Source organism: Fringilla coelebs, assembly GCF_963513975.1.
Source record: "Fringilla coelebs genome assembly, chromosome: 4".
Taxonomy (NCBI): Eukaryota; Metazoa; Chordata; class Aves; order Passeriformes; family Fringillidae; genus Fringilla; species Fringilla coelebs.
In genome coordinates this window covers 2,780,760-2,799,199 of record NC_140032.1, presented here as the reverse complement: position 1 = coordinate 2,799,199, position 18,440 = coordinate 2,780,760, and the positions used below count along the sequence as shown (strand labels likewise).

Sequence of the window (18,440 nt, the reverse complement as noted above, 5' to 3'; positions counted from 1 at the left end):
TTAATACAAGAGAATATTACAGATATAAATAATAGATATTATTATTATTATTATTATTATTATTATTATTATTATTATTATTATTATTACTACTACTACTACTACTATTATTATTATTACTACTATTATTAATATTATTATTATTTCTCCTTCCTTGTACAGCCAGAGTGCCTGGGAGTCCTGTGCTACTTCAGAGGGAAAACATGGGGGAAAATGCTGCATAAAGCATGGCAAAGTTTAACAGAAAATAGGGAGGTTTTGGGAAGTCAGATAATAGGGGGAAGTTCAACCTTTTTAAAACTGATAAAAGTGGACTGGAAAAAGCAGCAAAAAGCAAAATATCCCCCCCATCCTGTCTCCTTCAGAGAGGGGCAGTGGGAGGAGCTGCCCTTGCCCATGGCTAATTTTGCTGAGTGATTTCCACATGGATCATCCCAAAGTGAGGAGCCCAAAATCCAGCGCCCAGAATTTTGCTGTATTTACCATTTTCTGTGTTTTGCCGCCCTGCATTTGGTGCTGACTGTGCCAGGCTGGCAGGGCTGGCACAGTCCCACAGCTGAGTCCCACAGCAGCACAGGCTCATCCCAGGGAATGGAATGAGGGAGGGAATGGGGGGAAAAGTGAGAAAAGTCATGGCTTGAGACCACAGAATGTTTGGGAAGGGACCTTAAATCCCATCCAGTGCCACCCCTGCCATGGCAGGGACACCTCCCACTGTCCCAGGCTGCTCCCAGCCCCATCCAACCTGGCCTTGGGCACTGCCAGGGATCCAGGGACAGCCACAGCTGCTCTGGGCACCCTGTGCCAGGGCTCAGCACCCTCACAGGGAGGAATTCCTGCCCAGTATCCCAAACTCTGGCAGTTTAAGTCCATTCCCCCTTGTCCTGTCCCTCCATTCCCTGTCCCCAGTCCTCCTGCAGCTCTCCTGGAGCTCCTTTAGGTCCTGGAAGGCTGGAGGGAGATGCAGTTTAGCACCCAAACACTGGGGTGTATTAGGAGAGGAGAGCACTCCAGTGCCCCCAGATTGTTCCACCTCTCCCCAGCCCCCTCAGCCACCAATCCTCACCCAGGACATTGGGGACAACCCCAAGTGAGCCAGGACACCCAGGGGTGTCCCTATTCAGGGAACAACTCTCTTCCTACTTGGTGTCTCTTTGGGATATACTGAACTTTGAATTCAGCCAGTGAAGTCATTTTGGGGGCACAGCCCTGAATTTGTCCCCCCTCCACTTCCACAGACAGAGACTGAAAGAGCAGCTCAGGTTTGAACTGCCTCATTTCTAACCCATCCAAACAAATGGCCTGAAGCAATTGTGTTCCAGACCTTCAGCTGCCTCCTGGGACTTTGGATGGGAATTCCTAGAAAATACCAAAAACATTCCTTTAAGAGAAAACAGAGCTGCAGTTTTTAGTGGTGGCTGCTCCCCAGGGTCAGAGCACCAACACCCACCTGTCCTCACCTCCTGCAGCCACTCAGGAAACTCAGAGGGGTGCAACAATTCCTTCAAGGCACAGCAGAAGTTGCTCTACAGGAGTTTCCAGCAGAGACAGAAGCCCCACTCATGTGTTTTGTTACCTACATTATTTTCTCCTGGCTCATGTAAATCCTCACAATCCACATGCAGCAGAGCACCCCCAAAATGAGAGAAAAATGAGTTTTCCTGAGCGCTGAGAGGAAGCAGCTGGGTGAAAACAACAGCAATGGAAACGGTGGGAGAGGATGAGGAGGGCAGAGCAGCTGCTGGCAGAGCTCACAGTCATGTCCTGCCCATTTCTGACACAAACCTCTGCAATTCTTTCAATATTGGTGATTTTATTACAAGAATAGTTTAAGACAGAACAAAAAAAAACCAGTGGCAAACCCAAATATTTTTTTAAAAAGTTTAATTTGTAATTGTTAAGTCAGAGACTTTACAAGCCTCAAATGCTGAATAACCTCTTTGGTGGCTGTGGTTGCACAGCACTCAGGATGTGCTGATCTCTCACAACAACACTGTGCTGGTGGAACTCCACTCTCCTGCACTCTGACATCCAGCAGCAGAGCAGAGATGAAAAGGAAAAGTTTCCTTCCATTGTTTTATTGCTGTCTCATCCCACTGATAAGGTGGCTCTTAGTCTGCTCAAGTTACCTCTAAGTTTGGCAGGGACAAAACCTCTTGTCCTCCCCAGTTACTGTTTATCCACATAAATTCTGCTGATTTCAGAAAGGAGAATGAGTGAATGATTAAAAAATAAATCTTCTTATGCAGGAAATACACTGACCCATACAATTAATACATTCATTATCATTAACATGGAACATTAATTGCATGACTCAGAGAGTCTGAAGCTTTTATTTAAAAAGCCCCAGACCTGCAGCACACAGAGGCCAAGGGGTGGGGGTGTCTGAGGCCTTCAGACACTCTGAGCTGGCTCTGACTTCAAAGGATGAATCACCAGGATCTGGCTGGTATCAGCAGGACTGGCCTGCACAATAAATAAATAAATGAGCCCACTCAGCCCTTCCCTGGAGGGGTTTCTGTCTCTTGGCTCCAGGGAAATGATGCAGCTTGTCTGCAAGCAAACTTTTTATGTTACATAAACCAAGGAAAACATATTTATGTAGCAAAGATTTCCTGAAATAGCCCCTGGAATTTTGAACAGAGCAACCATTCTTTCCAGAGTTTCAGGATATATTTCAGCAGGAACAAAGACACACTTTGAGTATTTTCTTTTTACTCTTTCCTTCCAATCTGGGCACAGCAGCCAATGCTGTGTCCATCACAAAGTTAAACAGCTCCATAGTGCAGAGCAAGCCTGGAGAATCCTAAATGCAAACAACCCCAAATTATTTGATACAGACACCAGAATCTGCAAACAATAAAAAGTTTGTTTATAGCAACATGAGACTGGCTGCCAGGGGATAAATTACTGATCTTTTTGGCTACAGGTGCAGCAGTGCTGGAGCTCCTGGCCAGCCTCTTGTACAATCAAATTTTACTATTTAAAAGCAGTTCTAACAGAAGGAAAAGCAAAACTTCTGAGTTTGTAACTGGTGCTTCAAAAGAGCATCATCCTACCTTCGGGCACCACCAAGGAGCTTCTCATTTGCTTTTAATTATGTGTTTTATTCATTAAGAGGTCCAACTGCTGCAGAGTGTGTCTCAGGCCAGGGTGGGAGCCACAGCTCTGCTGTCAGGCTGCAGGTTGATGAGGGAGTTGCTGGCCTGGGCCAGCTCTGCAATGGACACTCGGCCTCGCTGCTTGATGTACTGGGCCACGGCTGCCATCTCCTCTGCAGTGATGTAGATGAACTTTCCCCTGTCATCAATCACACCTGCAGGGCAAAGACAGCACTGAGAGGCTCCCCTCACCTCCCCCAGGCATCCCTCACTGCTTTGGGATGTTCCAGCTGCTGAGGCAGCACTCCATACCTAAGCCAGGCAGGATTTTCTCTCCTGGCCCCTGCTGGCTGCTGGAGCAGGGCTGTGTCAGCAGCCCAGGGCGCTGGGAACACTCCTTTTGCTCAAAGGAACACCTCCTGGCACTGGGAACAGCTGCCTGGCAGCTCCACAGCACTGCTGCAGGGATCCCAGCATGTCCTGAGCTGGGAGGGACCCAGCAGGATCACTGATCCAGCTCCTGGTCCTGCACAGACACCCCAACAACCCCACCCTGTCCTGGGAGCGTGGTCCAGACTCTCCTGGAGCTCTGGCAGATTTGGGGCAGTGCCAGCACCCTCTGGGGGAAGAACCTTTCCCTGATCTCCAACACAAACCCCCCTGACCCAGCTCCAGCCACTCCCTGGGTCCTGTCCCTGTCACAGAGAGCAGAGCTGCCCCTGGGGATGAAGCTGCACAATTTGGTGAATCTCCCCTCAGCCTCCTCTTCTCCAGGCTGAACAAACCAAGTGCCCTCAGCTGCTCCTCACATGGATTCCTCTCCTTCCTCTCCAGACCCTTCCCCTTCCCAGCCCTGCTTTTTTGGTGCTCTTGTTCCCAGCTGAGGTGGAGAAAGGCAGAGCAGGAGGGTCCAGGAGGGCACTGAGAGCCCTTGTGGGACCCAGCTCAGCCTTTCCAGCTTCCCCTCTGAAGGGAATGCAGCTCACTTCCCATATTCCTGGGGCTCCAGCCAGACTGAGAACAGAACTCTGCTTTGAGGTATTCCACTGAGGCAGAGCCTCCCTGGCTTTGTGCACAGCCAGCCAGCACAGCACACATCCTTCTCCCTGCATTCCAAGCACTTGTAGGGCATTTGAAAGGGTTCCCACATTGCTGAGACACTTGTAGGGCATTTGAAAGGGTTCCCACATGGATAAGACACTTGTAGGGCATTTGAAAGGGTTCCCAGATTGCTGAGACACTTGTAGGACATTTGAAAGGGTTCCCACATGGCTGAGACATTTGTTCTCCAGCTACCAGCACAAGATCAGGTCAAGAAATGTTTGTGCTGGCATCTTCCCCTCCTTCACCCTTGCAAAGAAAAGACTGCCCAGCTCCAAACCTGCCTTGTTCCTGCTCAGTCTCTGCTGCAATTCCAGCTTGGACAGGGCTGGGAACAAGCACTGCTCTGGCTCCAGCATCCTGCAGTGCTCTGGGATGTCTGCCTGTCCCCCATGCCATCCCCCAGTCCTGGCTTTAACCACCCCAAATCATCCCAGTGATCCTCTCAAATTCAGATTTCAGAAGGTTCCATTTGCAGCTGGCTGCTCAGCAACCTCAAAAGGCCTTCAGTAGATGGGTGAATAAATAAAATATAAAATATAAATCTAGCTATCAGGTTCTACTAGAGCCTTAGAACTAGATCCTTATAAATAGATTAAACTAAATAGATTAAACTTATAGATTCAAATTATTAAATTTAAATTATTAAAATTAAAAATATATACATTAAAATTATAAATAGCTTAAACTAGATAGATTAAAATAGATTAAAACTAGAACCTACTAGATCCTCATAAATAAAATATAAAATATAAAAACCCATTTGCAGCTGGCTGCTCAGCAACCCCAAAAGGCCTTCAGCAGATGGGTAATAAATAAAATATAAATATCTAGCTATCAAATCCTGCTAGATGCTTAGAACAGGAATGACACTGGAATTCCCTCTCTGCCACAGGGAAGGCATTTTCTGCACCAGCAGCATCAGAAAGATCCCCTTGGTGCTTTGGCTGTCACCTGTCAGGGTGCCATCTGCCATCAGGTCCTGGATTCTGTTAATTGCATCCTGCACAGAAGAGAAAAAGGAGGAACAGACTGATCAAAAGGGAAGCAAAAACCATTCCACATGTTCAGATCAACTCCAGAGGTTTACCTTGGAATCCCTCAGGCTTAAGGAAGTCACTACTCCCACACAGAGAGATGGAATCAGCCCTTTGGTCTTGGAGGGATGATTTTTTTTTAAAATTTTTTGGATTTTGGGATGTTCAAATTAAATTCCCTACCCCTTAAAAGAGATTTTATTGCCATTACTTGGCTGTTTCAAGGAGCAGGGAGTTACAAGAATCTTCCCATGGAAAGGCTGTGCAGTGCCATGAAGTTCCATGAAGCACAGAGCTCCTTCTCCAAGGTCCTTGCTCAAAAATTCCAGGTTTTTTCTATCTTTTCCTGCTCCTTTTAGGAGCAAACCTCTCCTACCAACCCAAAGCAACAACTTGCTGTATTTATGGCTGGGTTTACTCTACAGTTACTCCAAGCATGCAGTCCCACTGCACCTTAAGTGTTGGTTTCTACAGCTCTACCTCTCTTTTTCTTGTTGTTATATGACTTCAGAAGGAAATTATAATTTAGATTTTAACCAGATAAATTCCTGCAATAACCCACTGCACACTTAAATGGAGTTTTGGTTTAAGAGGGAGGCAGGGGCCTAGCAAAAATTAGTACTTCCACCCAAAAGTCAGTTTGGTTTTTTTTTTTTACCTGTGTCCTTAAACCCAGATGTGAAGCCAAGTCCTCCAGCTGGATAACCTTGGTTTTCTGTGGGGACAAACCAGAGTTAAGCTGATAAATGAGAAAGCTGGGATTTTTTTTTTTTTCCATTCTAATAAAAAAAATGCATTAACCAGACAAGGCAGAACCTGTTCCTTTAAGTAACTTTTCCTAGTAAGCACTTTCCTGTGATGAAAAACTGAGGTTACCTAAAGCAGGGAGCTCTGTGGAAAGACTGAGTGCTCTGACCCACTTAGGACAAGACTAAACCCATCTGCCAGCCTTGCTCCTGGACTTTTCCTTCCACTGGGATGAGCACAAGGAACAGCCATGACTCTGCTCCCCCACCTCCTGAATTTCCAGAATGTTTTATCAAGATCCCTTTCTTCTTTCAGGGATGTTTCAAAGCACCTTTTAAAACCATCACTGGTGTGTATCAGCACTTACATAAAACCCAGGCAAGACTGGCAGCATGAAGTGCTTTAGTTCTGTTTTACTGATGTCTTGTGCATTAATGCCATAATAATCTTCCTAAGCAAGCCAACACCTTATTAAAATTGTCAGTGCTGGAACTGCACATTGTCATTTTGCTTTTGACAGATTCTTCCTGCAGCTTTTCTCAGTCAAGGCACAGCCACCACTGCTCCCATCTGGTTTTGTGCTTCTCTGTAGCTCCAGAGAAAACACCTGCAGGGCTTGTCTGGAGCTACTTGGTTCCTGTTTTCTTCTCTGCCAAAGTTTGGGGAACTCATCTGTTTAGTTGCAAAAGGATGCAGTGTTTGTAAGGAGCTTGGAAAAGACAAAAGTGTTGGAAAGCCCAGTTAATATTCAGGTTTCCATTCCTAAAATTCATGTACAGCCACAGGAGCTGCATCTCCATTAACAAATTAAATACTTCAAACAATAAAATCCTTTGTTTCTGGTCTTGAGATCATACTGGGAGGCCACTGAAGAAATCAAGGGAGGCTGAAATAGATGAATCTTTTTCATTAATAAAATCAGACCCAAAAGGAAGGCACACACAGATTTAGCAGCTGTGAAGTTTGATGCAGCCAAGCTAGAGAACTGAATACCATGGACTGAACACATGGAACTGGAACCAGTCCATGGAATTCAGTTCTCAGAGCTGGGAACTGCCAACATTCGTCACATCTTCTTTTAAAGGGACTGGGGGGGTTGGTGCAAAGCCACATGAACAGGAAAAACAGGACTTAAACCTTCACTTAAAAGATATTCCCCCCTCAATGACCAAGTTTAGTGGAAGCTTTCCAAACCAGATCCTGCTGGGAATGAGAGCCCAAGGGGGTGGGGTGGGATGGGGGTGCACCCCCCACACTCTGGAATACAACATGAGGTCCCCCAAGGGAATGAAACATTTCTCCACATGCATCATGTTCCAGAGACAGGCTTAACTTCCCTTCAGCAACAAAAACTCATCCACATTTTCCTGAACTAATTTCATTTTAGGGGTGATGCTGCTGCTGAACTCAGCAAGAGGCTGCATTTTGCTCCCAATACCCTTAAGAACGAAACACAGGGTGAGCTATCTCCAGTCAATGATACCAGCATAAGAAATTATTCAACAGAAGAGCTAAATTCAATTTTACTTTTTAAAAAAATGCCAATTACTCTTAATTTATACATTTTTTCCCTGACAGCTACGAGCAGCTCAGCACCGCTTCCTGTCAATGGTTTCTGTGAACAGAACAGAAGATGAGGGCAATACATAATCTATACATTAAGCACACTTTCAAGATTAAAGAAAAATACTTAAAACTTGTGAAAGAAAGCAATGCCCCAGTTCTGCAGCTCAGCTCTGCAGAGGAAATCAGGTGTCAAATATTCAGACTTCGGTTTCCAGCCCAAGTTGAATTTCTCTGACGTCAAGATGAAGGGACTGATACAGAATTTTGTGCTGAAACACTCAGCTGGGAGATTGTGACTAATCTGGTCCATCCACCACAACCCCAGGGGCAATGGGCAGAGCCTGCCCTGGCTGTGGGCTGTGTCATCCCCTGGAAAACTCCCAGGGTTTGTGGAAGGTTCCAAGGGACACTGGGATCTCCTTTTTTACCTACAGAGGTAAAAGGGAGGCAGAGAGGAGCCCAGCAGAGCTTTGCAGGGCTCTGCTCTGAGCTCCTGTCCAGAACTGCCTGGCAATCACTCCAAAGGACTCCCCAAGGAGAGACAGCCACGAGGCAAATCTCTAAGTCCAGGAGATAAATCTGCTGTGAATTCAGGGTTTTGCTGGGGTAATGGACGTGCAAAATGTGAGATTTTGGGAGAGAAAATGATTAGCAGCTCACTGGGTATCAAGTGATACTAGCAGCAAGGGATTTGCTTGCTGGAGAAGCCTTTCACACAGGTCACACATCCTGAGAGTTCAGATTCCAGTAAAGGAAGAAAGGGATTCATTAGGAAAAAAAGATTTGCATGGCAGAGTTGGAGTGAGAGGAGAAAAATGCATCTGACCTTTGATACAGCAATTTGCCTTCCCAGATCAAAAGCACAAATGAGCACAGCCCAGGTTTGAAATGCCCAGCCCCACCATGGGATGGAAAGGAGACTGACACACCCTGGTTAAAACAAGGCAGCTGCTTCTTAAACTGCCCTCCTGAACATAAAAAACCACTGGAAGCTGCAGGCATAGAAAAAAGTGAAGGAATCACAGGAAAAGTTGGGATTGAGCTTCGCAATGCCAGCACTGGAGGCTCAAAACCACCCTCCAGGTACAGCAGCTCTCCTTCCTGCTGAGCTCTTGTGGAGAGACTGTTTTTAAATCAGTGCCTGATGCTTACAAACAAAACAGCCTGAATTCCCCAAATCCCAATCCACAGCAAACACTGCTTCCATGAACTCTGAGGGAGATCCACCAGGCCATATCCTGCCCCAAAGCCAGAACCCAGCTGGAATTCAATTATTTTAGATAATTGTGTTTGTGCTGGTTCAGTCAATAACACTTATTGAAGGGATCACTTTTGTTACTTGTTGAATATTTAAATAAATGAAAGAGGAAGTAAAGATGTCCCTCTTTGACCAAAGGTATTTGACACCATCTGAGGAGAAAAACCAAAGGCACCTTACCTTAACATATTCCAGGAATTCCATGAGAAAGCTGCGAGACTGGAGACAGCAAGGAAAACAATTATTATTTTGAATTCATGAGCATTAAATGCATCAAAAACTCGCTGAGGATAAATACTATAAAAGTGTCCAGATTGCATAATTCCCAAGTTTTACTTACACACACTGAGATATTGAACTGGAAAGTAAAATAATCTAGATTTAATCTTCACAAGGGATTTCTGACACATATTTTTTGAGACAGAACGTGGCTCAGGTACAATTTAAGTATTTCATGAGCATTAAATGCATCAAAAACTTGTGAGGATAAATACTATAAAAGTGTCTAGATTGTATAATTCCCAAGTTTTACTTACACACACTGAGATACTGAATTAGGAAGAAAAATAATCTAGATTTAATCTTCACAAGGGATTTCTGATGGGTATTTTTTGAGACAGAATGTGGCTCAGGTACAATTTAAGTATTTCATGAGCATTCAATGCATCAAAAACTTGTGAGGATAAATACTATAAAAGTGTTCAGATTGCATAATTCCCAAGTTTTACTTACACACACTGAGATATTGAACTGGGAAGAAAAATAATCTGGATTTAATCTTCACAAGGGATTTCTGATGGGTATTTTTGAGACAGAACGTGGCTCAGGTGCAATTTAAGTATTTCATGAGCATTAAATGCATCCAAAACTTGCTGAGGATAAATACTACAAAAGTGTCCAGATTGCATAATTCCCAAGTTTTACTTACACACACTGAGATACTGAATTAGGAAGAAAAATAATCTAGATTTAATCTTCACAAGGGATTTCTGACAGGTATTTTTTGAGACAGAACGTGGCTCAGGTACAATTTAAGTATTTCATGAGCATTAAATGCATCAAAAACTTGCTGAGGATAAATACTACAAAAGTGTCCAGATTGCATAATTCCCAAGTTTTAATTACACACACTGAGATATTGAACTGGGAAGAAAAATAATCTGGATTTAATCTTCACAAGGGGTTTCTGACGGGTATTTTTTGAGACAGAACGTGGCTCAGGTACAATTTAAATATTTCCCAAAAGGTTCTCATCCAATTTTTTATTCTTCCCATCATAAATACCCTGAAACAACCACATCTGGGTGAGTTTAAGCATCATTCAGTCCCACACCCAGGACATTCTGTGCAGAGGAAAACCCAGAGTGACTCAGGAGCTGCAGCTGGCCAAGTGCAGCCCAGCTGCACAGCACCTGTGCAGGCTCAAGCATTTCACCTGAAACCCAGGGAGCAGCTCCACTGCAGAGGCAATGAATGCAAACACTGTGCACTGGAGCTAAAAGGAGATCAGGTTCCTCTGGAACCCCAGAAATCAATCAGCCTTAATGAACTGGTGAGCTCTGGAGTCAGCAGCTTGATTTTCAGCACGAGGCAGAGGCAGCTTTGCTAACAGGACACTGAAATGCTTCAGTACTTCAGCCACCACCAGGCCAGGGTGGCTGCTTCATTTCCTTCTCATTTCTGCTGCCTCCAAATCACTCTGTACCTGTTATTATTTCTGAATGTGACTTTTAAATCACCTGCAATTCAAGTTCTAGCTCCCCTAACACCCCTACCAAAGATGATGCAAGCATCTCAAACTCTAAAACCTTCTCTGTTCTGCCCTGGAGGAAGATGAATTTCTCCTTGACAGGCAGCTGTAGGAACCTGGACAATCCCCACATTCCAGCTTTAAAGGGTGTTTAAAGTGGAACACAGCAATATTTAGGGATAATCTCATCTCCTAACAGGACAGGGACAGATTTGTTTGAAGGAATTGTCAATAAAAGTGTGCATTTTTTGCTGTTCTCTGCAATTCCCCATCAGCAGACAGAACTTCTCTTGCTGTTCATCCTGGTGTGATGGAGGAATTTTTCTTGATGGGAAGGGGTCCACAGTGAGAAGCTGTAATGAGTCAATGGTGCTTGACTTTGGGCACAAAGCCACTCTCAGTCACACTAAAGCAAATCCATTTAATTCCAGAGCCTCTTCAGCAGAGCAGCAAATGCACACATGGCTCTGAAATAAATCCTTCCCAAGAAATGCACTGGGACAGCTCAAATTGGCAGCTACGACCCAAGAGCAATTCCAGGATGTGATAGCAAATAAATTGTGTCTAAGAGGTTTTCAGCAGACAAACAAGAACTCTGCCTCCCAAAACAGCAAAACTTTTTCAGGTTTGCTGTGATTTTATATCAAATATCACATTTCAGCCACCATCCCCAGCAGCTCTGCAGGCAGCCAGAGGAGCAGCAGTGTGGGTTTGTCCTGAGGATTTCCCTTATCAAAAGCCTTTAGAGACAAGAGCTTGGTTTTTAATTTGATTTCACAGCAGCTCTCGGTGTAGAAAATAAAGCCAAACCCAAATAATTGCCCCCAAGGTCTGTGGGCACTTTCAAACTCCAAATTCAGCTTTACTGGCTCAGTTTCTGTGGGTAAGGCAGAGTGCTGACAGTGAGGGATTATCTGAATTCCAGAATGAGTTTTATTTCAGTTCTTCCACACAGGGAGGACAGAACTCATTTCCAACAAGTTCTCTCAGAACTCTAAAATACCCTGTAGGAGCCTGGTATGAGGAACAGCAGCATTCCCCAGGAAATATTCCAGGGTTAACCTGTGCCACAGACACAATTTAGCTTTTCCAAGCAAAAACCTTTGGCTGACTCCTACTTTTAATTTCATTTTACACAGAATGCAGCAAGTCTAACAGGAGAGGGGGAACTGCAGAACCAGCCTCACATACCTGCTCCTCTGTCATTGATTCTTCAACCCCTTCCTCTTCAACCACAAAACTCTCCTTCAGCTTCAGGTACTCTTCATATTCTCTCTTCTCCTCCTCTTCCTTTGCCTTCCTTTTTTCCTCTTCCTGGACAGAAAAGATGACAAGTGGTCAGTTTGCTCTTTCCCAAACCAGGTTGGAAGTGAAGCAGCATCTTCCTTCTCTGCAGCCAGCACACAAAAAGTTTTTAAGCTGAGTCTAAGCCGTCCCTTGATGGCACAATGAGTTTGAGAAGCCACCCTTGAGGCAGTGACCATCTCACAGCCAGGGCTGGTTCTCAGCAGAGCTGACAGAAAACCTCTTAAATAGCAACCTGCCTGCTTCATTTGCATCAATCTGCTGCTCCTCACAGGAAGTCCCTGCCCCTCCCTGCACTCTGATGCAACGTTGGCATTTTTGGTGACCGGCCCCAGGTCTGCTCTGCCACTGCAGGACACTGGGAGCGCTCACAAGGAACAGTGGTGGAGAGAAACTGTCAAAGTTTCAGGGAAAATCAAGTTTTCAAGGAAAATCTTAGGAAAACTTTCTTCTTACATGGATAATATACAAAATTAACTAATATCTAAATTATTATATAAAGTGTTTTAGGCACAGGAGACAAGGCATGATTGTGTTAAAGAAATGAGTTTTTTACTTTAAGTTTTGCTTGTTAAACAAAAGCCTTAAGTTTTCAGTTTTCTGCAATAAAAAATCTTCATGGGCTACCCTGAAATAAATATGAAAGCTTTAAAGGCCACAATAAAGATGCTCCTCCCTGCACTTTGATGCCACATTCACATTTTTGGGGACCGGCCCCAGGTCTGCTCTGCCACTGCAGGACACTGGGAGTGCTCACAAGGATTACACTGCTGGAGAGAAGCTGTGAATGTCTCAAGTAAAATCAAGTTTTCAAGGAAAATCTTATGAAAACTTTCTTCCTACATGGATAACATATAAAATTAAAAAATATCCAAATTATTATATTAAGTATTTTAAGCATGGGAGGTGATTGTATCAACAAAAGGAGTTTTTTACTTTACTTTTTCATTGTTAAACAAAAGCCTTAGGTTTTCAGTTTTCTGCAATAAAAAACCTTCATGGGCTACCCTGAAATAAATATGAAAGCTTTAAAGGCCACAATAAAGATGCTCCTCCCTGCACTTTGATGCCACATTCACATTTTTGGGGACCGGCCCCAGGTCTGCTCTGCCACTGCAGGACACTGGGAGTGCTCACAAGGATTACACTGCTGGAGAGAAGCTGTGAATGTCTCAAGTAAAATCAAGTTTTCAAGGAAAATCTTATGAAAACTTTCTTCCTACATGGATAACATATAAAATTAAAAAATATCCAAATTATTATATTAAGTATTTTAAGCATGGGAGGTGATTGTATCAACAAAAGGAGTTTTTTACTTTACTTTTTCATTGTTAAACAAAAGCCTTAGGTTTTCAGTTTTCTGCAATAAAAAACCTTCATGGGCTACCCTGAAATAAATATGAAAGCTTTAAAGGCCACAATAAAGATGCCCCTCCCTGCACTTTGATGCAAGGTTGGCATTTTTGGTGACTGGCCCAGATCTGCTCTGCCACTGCAGGAAATTGGGAGTAAAAGTTCCAGGTAAAATCAAGTTTTCAAGGAAAATCTCTTTCTTATGAAAACTTTCTTCCAGCAAACTGTGCCCTCATGGATAATATATAAAATTAAATAAGATATAAATGATTATATAAAGTATTTTAGGCACAGGAGGCAATACATGATTGTATTAAGAAATGACTTTTTTACATGTTGTTTGTTAAACAAAAGCTTCAGGCTTTTAGTTATCTGCAATAAATAACTTCATGCCTACCCTGAAATAAATATAAAAGCTTTAAAGGCCACAATAAAGCTGGCCCAGAGAAGTCCAAGCCCAGCATCAGTGACATGGTGATGCCTGGGTCTGTGGAATTGACACCTTCCCAAATCAAAATGGTGATTAAATGTTTGGGGATGTGACAAATCAAAATGGTGATTAAATGTTTGGGGATGTGACAAATCAAAATGGTGATTAAATGTCTGGGGATGTTTCACACTGCTTAGGAAATGTTTCAAATAAGAACTGGTTTTTACTGGGAACTCCTAAATTTTCAATTTTCCATTATTTTAATGTCAAAATTATTTTGTTCTTCTCCAAGAGAACTAACGTTGAAGGTTGGATTTGATGATCTCAGAGGCCTTTTCTGATCTAGAAAGTTCCATGGCTCCCACAGAACAAAAATGCTTCCCTGCAGGAAATGTGGCACAGAGGAATTTCAGTTTGTGCAGCACCTGGTACAGAGATCCCTGCAGGATCCTCTGGCTCCATCACATTCCAGAGGCTGATGAAAACAAACACAGGAGCTCTTCACATTTCACTGCCCATCCCAGGGCACTGCTGTGGCACCAGCAGAGAAATGGATTTTTTAGAGAAAAATTGAATTGATTTCTAAATGCTCCATCTTGGACATTGGTATGGGAATTGCTTCCTTAAGGAGATGGAATGTAAATATTTGTTCCATTAAAGAAAATAGGGAGAGACAGGAACAGGTCATTCAGTACAGAGAAAATATATCCATATTTAAAAAAATGAATTTTGGTAAAAAACAAAGAGTATTTGGTCCTTTTTTAAATTTAAATATATATAAAAATATTATATAAATAGAATTAATATATAAAAGTTTTATTTTATATAAATAAAAATATATAGGTATAAAATATAGAAAATATCATTAATATATAACCTATAAAATAGTTTTATTTTTATATAAATATATAAAATGGATATTAAAATATAGTTAATATATAAAACATAAATTAGTTTTATTTTTATATAAATATATAAAAATATACAGCTATAAAGATATAGAAATAGAATATATAAAACAAATAAAATAGTTTATTTTATAAAAATATATAAAAGATGTAAAAATATATAGATGTAAAAAGATATAAAAATAGAATTAATATAGAAGTTTTATTTTTATATAAATATATAAAAATATATAAATCGAATATATAAACCTATAAAATAGTTTTATTTTTATATAAATATATAAAAATGTATAGCTATAAAAATAGAATATATAAAACATATAAAATAGTTTTATTTTTATATAAGTATATAAAATATAAAAAAATGTATATATAGAAATAGATATAAATTTTTTAAAAATTTAAAATTTTTTTATCAAATTCCCAGAAGTCAGGGGAAAGAATCCTGCCAACATCCAAGAATGAGAAAAACAGGACTGAAAGGATCTCAGTGTATCTGCAAAGCCAAATCCATTTTTTAAAATTGCTATCTCATGAAAAATCTCCAGATCTGAGGAAACACTTGAGACAAAATAAGATCATTTTTGGCTCATTTATCACCACAATAATTAATCCAACAGCAGTTTTTTTTCCTTACAGGCACTCCAGGTGCCAAGAACAACAGAACCATATTTCATTTGGAAGCAACAGCAATTGTTCTTTTCTTGGAAGTGCATTAAATTGAATCTTGATCCTGGAAAGACAAGAATAATGTTCTTCCCCTGGTCTATTAGAGAGGTTGTACTTCAGCAGGATTTGAAATGAGGAAAAAGACAAAAAAAAACCCAATCACAAAGCCTCAAAATTGCTTTGGTAAATAATTTCTAGATGGTTCTGCAAAAAAAAAAAAGAGAAAAGATCAGAAGACACTGTCCCATTTGTAACTGAGAGCAACAACAACTAAAACACATTTTCCTGCTTCTGGAAGGTGTAAAAAACGAGCAAGGCTCCTTCCTGTGCTCCTGCCCCACCTGCAAAACAGCACCTGGCATCTTCAGGAAGGATCCCAGCAGGTTCCTATCAGCACTTCCATTCCCAATAAGGCACAAAAGCAGAACACTCAGCCACCAGCCCCTTCTGCCAAGAGGATTTTGTTTTCCAGATGCTGAATTTTGCTCAGCAGAGCATTTCCAGGCGCTGCTTTGGCAGCCCCCAAAGCTTCCTGGTGGTTGTAGCTTTCTCCAGAACATTAAATATTTCCAGCTGCCTCTTTTCCCCATCTAAAAATCAAAGATTCATGAAGATCCTCACATGCTTTACAACCTAAATTCACCTATGATTCAATCTGTAAGGAAAAAAAAAAGGATTTATCCAGCTTGGTTCAGAGCAAGAGGAGAGATGACTTTGCACAAGTGCCCAGGGAAAAGCAAGGTGGAGACTGAGCAGGAGAACCATGGCACTGTCAGGATGGCTGAGAATATTTATTTATACTCATTTAGAATATTTATTTAGAATATTTCTATTTACTTAGAATGTTTCTAGTTATTTAGAATATTTTTGTGTTTGACCATGTCTCTAACCCTCCCCTCTCACGTGCTTATGGAGCAGCTTTGTGGGAGCTGCAGGGTCAAATTTAGGCAGCAGAATTCCCCAAAAAACTCCATGTGTCCATACAAATAACCCAGAAACACCCCCAGACCCTCAGGGTGTCCTCACACACTGAGCTCAGAATTTCCTGCCAGGCACACAGAGGGCACTGAGCTCAAACCCACCTTTCAAACCCCACATTTTGGCACTCTGAGCTCAAACCCACCTTTCAAACCCCACATTTTTGGCACTCTGAGCTCAAACCCACCTTTCAAACCCCACATTTTTGGCACTCTGAGCTCAAACCCACCTTTCAAACCCCACATTTTTGGCACTGTGAGCTCAAACCCACCATTCAAACCCCACATTTTTGGCACTCTGAGGTCAAACCCACCATTCAAACCCCACATTTTTGGCACTCTGAGGTCAAACCCACCTTTCAAACCCCACATTTTTGGCATTCAGGTTCATTTTGAGCTCGTGGCTCAGAGCAGAGTGGCTGGGCCACCCCCCAGCCATGGGTGGGGTGCTGGGGAAATCCCAGCAGATGGAAATGTGGTAACTGCAGATGCTCATCTTCAGCTGCCTGTTTTATTTTTTTGGTTTTTTTTTTTTCTTTTTGAAGCAGGCTTGTCTCTCTCCTCACCCATCTAAATGTTACCCAGACTGGGGGCTTGAACAGTGTAAAAATTTCTTTTTGATTTGTTTATTCCACTGCATGTGAAGAACAAATTATCCCACTTTGACCACATCTTTATTGAACAAATAAGTAAATAAATGAGTCACTCAAACCTTTGTTTTCTGTTCTTTTTCTCACTCAGTCCCCCCTGCCCACCAAGGACCTGGATGTGCTGTGAGGCTCCTTTCACCCTCTGTTTGCCTCTTACCTTGATCCCAGGAATTATTTCCAACACACCTTTTACCAGGTGAAACCCACAGCATCCCAAAAACTCTCTGAGCCTCCCAGCTGGAAGCACACATTGATTTTTGGGATAACAGATTGCTCAAGATGATGCTTGGGTGGAGAAAAATCTCACTGGTAGTGAGGAAAGCAGAGCAAACACTGGAGACTCTTCAGCCACCACCTGCCCTCTGTCATTCCTTTATTTGTGGCTGTTTCCTGAATTTTTTGTATGAGTAAAAGCATCCTGAATGTTTAGAGGGCCAAAGAATCCCTCCTTGTACAGAACTCAGTTTTTGTATTGTCAGGACAGGTTCTGCAGGAAGCCAAAGTGACTTTGCAGAGAATAATTGGGCACAGAGCAGATGGATCTGTAAAATTCCTTCCCCCCTCACTGCTTAGACAGAAAGTGCCCTAAACCCCTCAAAATCTGAGGAGAATGAGGTTTTTCTGCAAGGTTTTCAACTTGTAGCTCCTTAGGAGAAATTAATTTTGAGGGAAGTACACACACTTGAAAACTGATGCTTAAATTGCAATTCTGGAGTGGTTCTCCATCAGCCTCCAGAAATGCTCTGATAATGTAGGAAAAATGACTATAAATACCAAACAGATAATGAATGGAGAGCTCTGCTGAGACCTTGATGTTCACATAATACAACAACTAAAATTTGGTGCCTCTTACATGATCAAAGAGTCAAAACTTTAGGGTCAAACCTTCCAGAGTATCCTTGTGATCCTGGCTGACCCCCATTTCTACAGCTCTGAAGATTTAAACAATTTTTATTCAGGCACTTAAATGCAAATTTACCAAAATCTCTGTGCACAGGCAAAGGAAAAAGAGCTTTTTTTTTTTTTTTTTTTTTTTGGTGAGCAATCTGCCAGTTTTTGTCTGAAGATTCTGTTTTGCAACATCAGAGGAAATTCACTCTCATTGATAAGGTGTCAGCTGGTAAACCAGCTCACCACCAAAAAACTCCAAGAGTGAAAGGGAAATCCCCAGGGTAAAGCAGAACTGAAGCAAATGCCAATTATAAAGGAGTCCTGCAGCCAATCAGCTCAGCAGAACACTGGAAAGGAAACTTGAATTTTAAAATACATGATCTGGTTTGCAACACTCAAGCCAAGGGGCAACCACATTTTATTTATAAGTGCATACAGATCTATTGAAATGGAAGCAGAGGGTATTTTTCTCAAGGCTAGGCAAGATTTTAGCCCCCATAACTCCCTCAAGGTACAGTTCCTACCTGTCAGCACAATTTTAGCAGCAGTTCTTAGGAAAGAGACTGAAAAAAAAGGGTTAAAGTGGAATTTAGGTACCAAAGCTGGCTGTGCTTGTCTGGGGACTTGCCCCTGTCAGTGAACATGCAGAAATACCCTGGGAGAGGAAGGGGAAAGTGAGGTACCTGACAACTGCAAC

General features: G+C 42.3%; 1 protein-coding gene across 1 annotated transcript in view; it reads right to left on the bottom strand.

Annotated features, from left to right (window-relative positions):
- Positions 1-1,078: 1,078 nt before the first annotated feature.
- Positions 1,079-18,440, bottom strand: part of DDRGK1 (DDRGK domain containing 1) — a 40,035-nt gene continuing 22,673 nt past the window's right edge. The window contains exons 5-9 of the mRNA XM_084203862.1: positions 11,752-11,874; positions 8,991-9,029; positions 5,898-5,954; positions 5,157-5,205; positions 1,079-3,316 (exon numbers count right to left, since the gene is read on the bottom strand). Coding sequence (XP_084059988.1) covers positions 3,144-3,316; positions 5,157-5,205; positions 5,898-5,954; positions 8,991-9,029; positions 11,752-11,874 — 441 coding nt within the window. The 3' untranslated portion in view covers positions 1,079-3,143. The remainder of the gene's footprint in view (positions 3,317-5,156; positions 5,206-5,897; positions 5,955-8,990; positions 9,030-11,751; positions 11,875-18,440) is intronic.